Source organism: Papaver somniferum, chromosome 4 (genome assembly GCF_003573695.1).
Source record: "Papaver somniferum cultivar HN1 chromosome 4, ASM357369v1, whole genome shotgun sequence".
Taxonomy (NCBI): domain Eukaryota; kingdom Viridiplantae; phylum Streptophyta; class Magnoliopsida; order Ranunculales; family Papaveraceae; genus Papaver; species Papaver somniferum.
The window spans coordinates 82,668,828-82,677,579 of record NC_039361.1 but is presented as its reverse complement, the minus strand read 5'-3'; the positions used below and the strand labels follow the sequence as shown (position 1 = coordinate 82,677,579).

General features: G+C 38.1%; 2 protein-coding genes across 2 annotated transcripts; one reads left to right on the top strand and one right to left on the bottom strand.

The window, feature by feature from the left end:
* Window position 1: 1 nt before the first annotated feature.
* Window positions 2-4,604, top strand: LOC113276039 (plasma membrane ATPase 1). The gene is made up of 18 exons (XM_026525630.1): window positions 2-70; window positions 173-310; window positions 459-593; window positions 682-861; window positions 975-1,301; window positions 1,399-1,518; window positions 1,630-1,752; window positions 1,843-1,947; window positions 2,025-2,169; window positions 2,289-2,453; window positions 2,544-2,782; window positions 2,896-2,928; window positions 3,043-3,124; window positions 3,214-3,374; window positions 3,527-3,712; window positions 3,797-3,979; window positions 4,063-4,241; window positions 4,334-4,604. Exons 1-18 carry the CDS (start codon window positions 2-4, stop codon window positions 4,428-4,430), a joined length of 2,667 nt encoding a protein of 888 aa, XP_026381415.1. The 3' UTR covers window positions 4,431-4,604.
* Window positions 4,605-5,113: 509 nt separating this feature from the next.
* Window positions 5,114-5,847, bottom strand: LOC113274034 (thioredoxin H2-2-like). Its single transcript, XM_026523575.1, has 2 exons — window positions 5,619-5,847; window positions 5,114-5,528 (listed from the first exon to the last, which is right to left on the bottom strand). The coding sequence occupies exons 1-2, from the start codon at window positions 5,748-5,750 to the stop codon at window positions 5,271-5,273; spliced, it is 390 nt and encodes a 129-aa protein (XP_026379360.1). The 5' UTR covers window positions 5,751-5,847; the 3' UTR covers window positions 5,114-5,270.
* Between the last annotated feature and the right edge of the window lie 2,905 nt (window positions 5,848-8,752).

Genomic DNA, 8,752 nt, shown 5'->3' with positions numbered 1-8,752 from the left:
TATGTGGAATCCATTATCATGGGTTATGGAAGCAGCTGCGATAATGGCTATTGCACTTGCTAATGGAGGAGTAAGCAGTGCTACTGTTCAATTGGTTTTTCATTTTACTTTTTTTTTTTTATCTAATCTTTGGATAGTTTTTCAGTGAAGTGGTTCTTGTTTGATTTTGCAGGGAAAGCCTCCAGATTGGCAGGACTTTGTTGGAATCATCATTCTTCTTGTGATTAACTCGACGATTAGTTTTATAGAGGAAAATAACGCAGGGAATGCCGCTGCTGCGCTCATGGCTCGGCTAGCACCGAAAGCTAAGGTATCACATTGAAGTATATAACTCATTTGCTTATTTGTTTAAGCTGTTTTTGTTTTCGAAATTTTATTGTTTTTTGGATTCTTTTTTTAATGATTTAATTTCGGGTCAAATGAGAAGGATTTGAGTTGATGAAATGAAACATATGTAGGTTCTCCGGGATGGAAAATGGAACGAGGAAGACGCAGCTGTCCTTGTTCCTGGTGATGTTATCAGTATTAAACTTGGGGATATAGTTCCTGCAGATGCACGTCTACTTGATGGAGATCCATTGAAAATTGACCAGGTGAGTTTATGAGACTGTAGTTTTTGAATTGATGGAATGAACATGATTGATGTGTTGTTAATGAAGTTTAATTGCTCGGTCATTGCAGTCTGCACTTACTGGGGAGTCCTTGCCTGTTACAAAAGGGCCGGGTGATGGGGTTTATTCTGGTTCTACCTGCAAGCAGGGAGAAATTGACGCAGTTGTGATTGCAACTGGTGTTCATACTTTCTTCGGAAAGGCTGCTCATCTTGTAGATTCTACCAACCAAGTTGGTCACTTCCAAAAGGTAACTGAATTGTTGTACGGAAATTTTAGGATATTCTTGCAAATCATTACATTTTTTTTTAACCTCGACTGATGGTATTGAGCTGATAAGCCCTTTTCTTGTTTAAATCTCAGGTCTTGACGGCAATTGGGAATTTCTGTATCTGCTCAATTGCCATAGGGATGGTAATAGAGATTATTGTCATGTACCCTATTCAAGATAGGGATTATCGTCCTGGAATTGACAATCTTCTGGTTCTTTTAATTGGAGGAATTCCAATTGCCATGCCAACAGTGCTGTCAGTGACGATGGCCATTGGTTCTCATCGTTTAGCTCAGCAGGGAGCTATTACGAAGAGAATGACAGCAATAGAGGAGATGGCTGGCATGGACGTGCTCTGCAGTGACAAGACTGGCACATTAACTTTGAACAAGCTCAGTGTCGACAAGAATCTTGTTGAGGTCATATAGAAATAGATTTGGTGGTTAAATGTGTTTCTACTTGAGGCAGGCTGTGGGTTATTCATCTGACTACTTGTGCTTGATCATATATATCCAGGTTTTCACCAAAGGAGTGCATCAAGATACTGTTATCCTGATGGCTGCTAGAGCATCACGCACTGAGAATCAAGATGCGATAGACACTGCAATTGTTGGCATGCTGGCTGACCCAAAGGAGGTATGTTTGTTAATGTTGTACTGAACAGTGTTTCTTCATAAATTTGACCAAATAGTTACTCTTTGAGTATTTGTTTATTATTGTGTCTAATTTGATCTAATTCACTAAAAGGCGCGTGCTGGAATTCAAGAAGTGCATTTTCTCCCGTTCAACCCTACTGACAAACGAACAGCTCTCACCTATATTGACAATGAAGGTAAATTGCATCGGGTCAGCAAAGGTGCACCAGAGCAGGTATCACTCTTTGAACTTTTTTTGTGTTTGGTCGTCTCGACATTCTTAATGGCTCTTGTTGTTAATCTGAGGAATATTTTTGATGATCAGATTCTGAATCTTGCCCACAATAAATCAGACATAGAGCGAAGGGTCCACGCAGTGATTGATAAATTTGCAGAACGAGGCTTAAGATCACTCGGGGTAGCATACCAGGTAACGTAAACTATAAAATTTACTTCTCTTTCCTACTGCTTACTTATTTCTAACATTATTGCTGAATGAACATTCAGGAAGTCCCAGAAGGGAGAAAAGAGAGCATCGGTGGTCCATGGCAGTTTATCGGCCTATTGCCACTCTTTGACCCACCTAGACACGATAGTGCTGAGACAATTAGGCGGGCTTTAGATCTTGGTGTTAGTGTCAAAATGATCACTGGTAGGTTTCTGTTTGACCCAAGTACTGTTGCCATCCTTTCTCGTGATTCCTTTTTAACTTCTCATGTTTAAAGTGAGCAGAGTGTCAGTTTAATCAGTTTGTCTTTCAATTATTATTAGGTGATCAACTGGCCATTGGGAAAGAAACTGGCCGCCGTCTGGGAATGGGAACCAACATGTACCCCTCATCTGCATTGCTAGGTCAGAGCAAGGATGAATCTGTTGCAGCTTTACCGGTTGATGAACTGATAGAGAAAGCAGATGGGTTTGCTGGTGTTTTCCCTGGTAATGTTGTTATTACAGCTATTTAATTGGGTTTATATTTCCTGTTCCTTTTTGGTGCTCATTTTCATTGGATTTCTTCTGTTAATTCAGAACATAAATATGAGATCGTAAAACGCCTGCAAGCAAGGAAGCACATATGTGGAATGACTGGTGATGGAGTGAATGATGCTCCTGCTCTTAAAAAGGCTGATATTGGTATTGCTGTTGCGGATTCGACTGATGCAGCTCGTAGTGCTTCTGACATTGTACTAACTGAGCCTGGTCTTAGTGTTATAATTAGCGCCGTGCTGACAAGTCGAGCTATATTTCAAAGAATGAAGAACTACACGGTAATATCTGGTTCTTAATATTAGGTGACGCAGGTGAAATCACAACTATTTTGCCACATAGAAGCTCAACTCGTGTTTAGGTTATGAACTTTTCTTGTTACGTGTTTCTGCAGATTTATGCTGTTTCAATCACCATTCGTATTGTGGTAAGTAACTAGTTCTCTATAGACATCTTTTTTTTAAATCTGAGTGGCTGTAGTTACTATCAGTAAATTAACAGGTTCTTATCCACCACCTCACACTTGATTTTATTGTGATAGCTTGGTTTCATGCTACTAGCTCTTATTTGGAAGTTCGACTTTCCTCCTTTCATGGTGCTTATTATTGCCATACTTAATGATGGTTCGTGTTCACTTCTCCAAGATTGCATTTTTATTTTTTGGTTGAGACTAGACAGATATTTTCTTTTCTAACTTAACAATGAATATCAGGTACCATAATGACGATATCAAAAGATAGAGTAAAACCTTCACCTCTACCGGACAGCTGGAAGCTGGCTGAGATATTTGCCACTGGAGTAATTCTCGGTAGCTACATGGCAATAATGACAGTTATCTTCTTCTGGGCCGCATATAAAACAAATTTCTTTCCGGTATGTAGAATCTTATAAACATCGCTAACTTTTATGAAAGTGTTATATATTCCAACTTACTTATTAGCTTTAGTGATTGAGAATTTAACATGAATTTACCTTTTACTCATTACTGTTAGCTTTTAACACTTGCTTCTGATTGACAACTATAGCGTACATTCGGGGTTCATAGCCTTGAGAAAACAGAACGCGATGACATTAAGATGCTTGCCTCAGCGATATATCTGCAAGTTAGCACTATCAGCCAGGCCCTTATCTTTGTGACGCGGTCACGTAGTTGGTCTTTTGTCGAGCGTCCAGGGTTATTGCTTGTGGCGGCTTTCTTGGTTGCTCAGCTGGTGAGAATTCTTCCTTTGTTATTTAATGAACGAAGGAGTCTTGGTAGAAAATCCTTAAAGGCTTTGTGTTTCATAATTTTGCAGATTGCTACGGTTATTGCAGTATATGCAAACTGGGCTTTCGCTGCGATAGAAGGCATAGGATGGGGTTGGGCTGGTGTAATCTGGCTGTATAACATCGTCTTCTACTTCCCTCTTGATATATTGAAGTTCATAATCCGTTACGCTATCAGCGGGAGGGCCTGGGATCTTGTTATCGAGCAAAGGGTACAAATTTCATTGGTTTTCCAGTTTCTTGCTGATCCATTCAAATATATTTCTGTGGTTGATGGATTTCTCTCTTTTTGCAGGTTGCATTCACGAGGCAAAAGGATTTCGGCAAAGAAGCACGAGAACTTCAATGGGCTACTGCACAGAGGACGCTTCATGGCCTCCACCCACCTGATACCAAAATGTTCCATGGTGCTGGTGGTTTCACCGAGCTCAATCATATGGCTGAAGAAGCCAAGAGAAGAGCTGAAATCACAAGGTATGTTGCCATAATGGCAAACAATACACTTATCTGAAAACAAGGTATTATCATGGAAAAAATGACAGTTTAATTATTGTATGTTATTGCAGGTTACGAGAACTCCATACATTGAAGGGTCATGTAGAATCAGTGGTAAGGTTGAAGGGACTCGACATCGACACAATTCAACAAGCATATACAGTCTGAGCTCCTCCTAAACTGTTCTTAGAAATATCATAGAATTACCCTTTTGCTGTACTTAGCTTAAAGAATCCCCAAGTAGAGCAAACATCATCTGCTCTAATACAAATTTAAACCCTCTATACAGTGTTGTAATCTTTTAGCTAGTTGCATCTTTATGCAAATTTACATTTTTTTACAGTTGTGTTGTGTCACTCTTTTCTCCTCATTCTTTTCATTTTGTCAAATGCATATTGCCAATGCATAACCATATGACCCAAACCTCCCCAGGCTCTAAACATGTTTCATCTCCATTGTGAAAGAGTACAATTGAAGGGACCATCAAAGCAATTGCAGGGGAAATTGCTACATAGACTGTAAAGCTAGATCAAGAAGGAAATTAGTAGTTCTGGGGAAATGTGGTAGAAATGCACTTGACTTTTTTTTTTTTTTTATCAAGGCCAATCAGGCAGCAGTTGCATTGGCCTCTAACCCGACTCAACTGCAACCTGGAACAATGCCTGCCATCCTAGTTTTATGTTTTGCATTCAGATTGTTTGAGAGGCCTGTCCTAGACTCCTCAATTCTCATCGACTGTTTGTCTGAGGTTTTATTTATCAGAAACAATTTGTTGTTAAGAGTACAATACTTAAATGAACGATTTGAAGCACTGCTTTTGTAATAAGTAAAAATATACCAGTAGAAACAAATTTTGGAATCCTGAAAGAAAATTTTCATTGATCAAATTAAAGATAACAAACCATACTGTAGTAGAACCAATACAATTACGTTTGAAGGAATGAAACAAATAAACAGACCCCAAGATTTCTTTCTTTTCTTATTTGACCTAATTATTCCAATTAGATCTTAGTTTTGACAGTGCAGTGCAACCTTCCTTTCAAGTTCATCTTTTTTAGCCCCAACAATCTTATCAACTTCTTTACCTTGTTTCAATAGAATAAAGGTTGGCATAGCTTGTACCCCAAATTCTCTTGATACATCTGGTAATTCATCAACATCGATTTTGACGAAGATGGCGTCTGGGAATCTCTCAGACAATTCACTGAAGACTGGTGCCATGAATTTACACGGTCCACACCAAGTTGCAGTGAAATCAATCACCATCTTTGATCCGACAAAAAAACATAAAAACAGATCAGATTTCTATGAAAAATAAATTATAATCAAAGAAAACAAAGGGGGTCTTAGTTTTACCAGTTGATTAGAGCCTTTGACAGAGTTGAAGTGATTTTTCCATTCACTTGAAGAGTGAAAAGCTTGGACTCTTGAAGACTCAGAAGTTGAACCAGGAGGCGGAGTAACCAATGATGAAAAAAACGATCCCATATTTTCCTCTTTCTGTATCTGTAACTCCTTCCTCTAAAATTTCTCCCACTTTCTCTACAAGATACACACTTAATAAAGTCGGAAGGCAAAACTCCCGGGTCAAATATCAAACATATACTTATTAAAAAAAGGGTGCTTATCCATATGACAGGGATTGGGTTCCTTGACCTGTTGACCAGTTTCTTGGATAATGGCACCCTTCAAGGGGATTATAGCAGCATCTTCATAAATTGGGAAATGCACAATAGAATTGAGGTGGGTATCTAAACTTTTATACTCTGAAAGTTAACAAGTGAAGAAGACTATAACACCTTGCGGCAATGTGGAACTAGAGAAGTGTTTGACAAGCCGATGATATTTGTCCGAGTACCTGTAGGGGGCACCTGATTTTATAGCTATTTGCTAAAGCCTAAATTTGGTTTTTGGTTAAAAAAATACCAGACGTGTCATTCCAAATATCAGAAATATTCTTCGTTATGTTGGCGTTTTCCAAGAGACCAGAAGGCCATATGGAAGAGACAGGGAGGAGAATAACATGGAAGTCATGCTCACTATTGATGTGATTTGGAATGGAGTTTTTGGACCCCAACTGTCTCATATTGGTTGGAATTTGCTTATGCTCTAAGTGACAAAATTTTTTGTAAAGTGTGTCAAATTTTAGATCACCCAAACAGATTTGTGCAATCCCAAGCCAAACTCCAACTACTCCCATCACCAACACCAACCACTCAATCCCCCACACCAAATCCTTTTAGAAGTGGATAGACTTTGATTTACGGGCGTTATTCTCACAAGAATGTTGCTTTGAAGTTTGAATCCAAAATGAAATATGCTAAAAATATGGAGCTTGCAAACTATATTGCAAACCTTGGCACACATGACTAACAAAGGTGATAACCCAACGATCTTCAAGGCTGGGGAATTATACCAATAAGATAATCTTAAAAATGCTGCTAGGGACCATGGAAAATCCTTGGATGATATCCCACATATTATCAAAATGTCAAATATTTTCCCAGCCACTAGCCCTCTAAGCCTTTTTCCGTCTGGCTCTCTCCCAACTTAGCTTAGGTAAAAGAGAGAACAGATGCTAAAATTTAAATGAAGAAAAGTGAGGTGTGGGAGCAAAAGAAAAAAAATGCACCATTTTAGTAACGATGATTCTGCCCTATCCAAGGAGAGCTTGAGTAATAATGATCTAAAAATAAAAATAAAACCTCGTTATCCATAAGTACCTGACACTTAGAAGAAAACCAAGGATACTACCTCCAGTAAGGATACACAAATGGAATTGACATCTCGTGAAAGCAGGGATTTCTTAGGAGAGCTACATGCTAATAGTATCCAGGTAGGTCCTCTACTCTACCTTGTGGTAACTCCCTCTCTTAACTATGTAACCTTGCTTGTTAATTTGCACTTTATTTTTCCATGTCTCCATAATGTTACTCATTCTTCTACCACTTAAGTTTCCTTGTATCTGATTAGCAAATTAGTTAGAATGTATATCTTTTGTTATCCCGTAGTTTTCTATTTCTGGCAATTCTTTTTTACTCTGGTTTGGAACTGTCAAGGAATGGGCTCAAAGGATACCAAGAGACATCTAAATGATATGGTAAACAAAACTAATCATGATATCTTACCTCTTTCTTAAATTAAATAAAATAAAGAATGAATCAACATGATATTAAAGGAAGTTAATGTACAAAACTTATGGTTTGTTGAACCATGTGGGGTTATTGGCACTGCAGAAGACTTAAATTCGATACGAAAAGACAATATCTCTGTCGAGATCATTGACTTATATATAAGCCATATCAATACCATAGTTTCCTCTGCCCATGGCCCTGCTTGGCTCATCATTTGCTACTATGACAACGCATATGAGATGGCTATGAAAGTGAGGTTTGGAAATAGATAGAAAATACTGCCTCCTCAAATAACCTACCTTGGATGGTTAATGCGGACCTCAACATCATCCTCAATGATTCTGAAAAACCCAGCACCTACAATTGATTCAGCTGAAGCTAATTACTTCGAGGATAAAATCAATGAGGTGAAACTGGTTGATATTGTTTTTACTGGGTGTCCTTTCATATGGTCCAACAAAAGGTCTGAACCACCTCTTACTGAACATAGACTTGATAGGGGCTTTGCCTATGAGGATTTTCTTCTTTTTGTTAGAGCATTGCTCTTTTGAACCCACCAAGCGTTGGTATGTCAAGTTTGGCTGTCATATTTTAGTATCAAAACTCATCTAGAGTCCCTTGATTTTTTACTAGAGTCAACTTCGTTTAGGTTAGACTAGAAAATCTAGGAATGTTGAGACGTACAAGTATTACTCTGATGACCTGAAGAATGTGAAGAAGTAATGACTGCAACGAAGACATCATCATTCCTCTTGAGGTTAATAATATTGACTTGATCTTGTTTACATTCCTAACGTATCTTTTAAGTTGCTTTATATTGAAAACATAACATGGGAAACTGTATATATAATACTCTAGTGATTAGACTTGGTCATAGCATTATGATCAAAGTATCAAAGAATTATATTGCACAGTATAACACTTATCTTTTGAACTTCGTAAATACGACATAAACATAATATATGTATTTAGTTACTTGATTATGTGAAGGATATATGTGCGATTTCATCATAGGAAACTATGTATTATTACTTCGGTTTAAGGAAGTATATGTATGAACTTGTTTCATAATCGAAAGGGAAATCATAAGTGTGTTGGTACGGTTTTTATTGAATATCATTTGGATGACCAATACAAGATGACAAGGTAAAACTTATCTTAACTTATATTGAGAATCAAGGTATAACCGGTCATAACCTATAGTGTGTAGCAAGGTGTAACCGGTCACAAGCTTATTTGGAAATCAAGGTGTAATCGGTCACAATCTACATTGGGAAGCAATGTGTAATCCGTCACAAGCTACATTGGGAAGCAAGGTATAGATGATCACGAGCTACTTTGGGAAGTAAGGTGTAT

Bases quoted from the DNA above. Each gene is read 5' to 3' on its own strand.
- LOC113274034 (XM_026523575.1), bottom strand. From the start codon at position 5,750: ATGGGATCGTTTTTTTCATCATTGGTTACTCCGCCTCCTGGTTCAACT. The intron at 5,529-5,618 runs GTAAAACTAAGA...GTCGGATCAAAG, and splicing joins TCAAAGGCTCTAATCAACTG to ATGGTGATTGATTTCACTGC.
- LOC113276039 (XM_026525630.1), top strand. From the start codon at position 2: ATGTGGAATCCATTATCATGGGTTATGGAAGCAGCTGCGATAATGGCT. The intron at 1,948-2,024 runs GTAACGTAAACT...ATGAACATTCAG, and splicing joins CACTCGGGGTAGCATACCAG to GAAGTCCCAGAAGGGAGAAA. The intron at 3,125-3,213 runs GTTCGTGTTCAC...AATGAATATCAG, and splicing joins TATTGCCATACTTAATGATG to GTACCATAATGACGATATCA.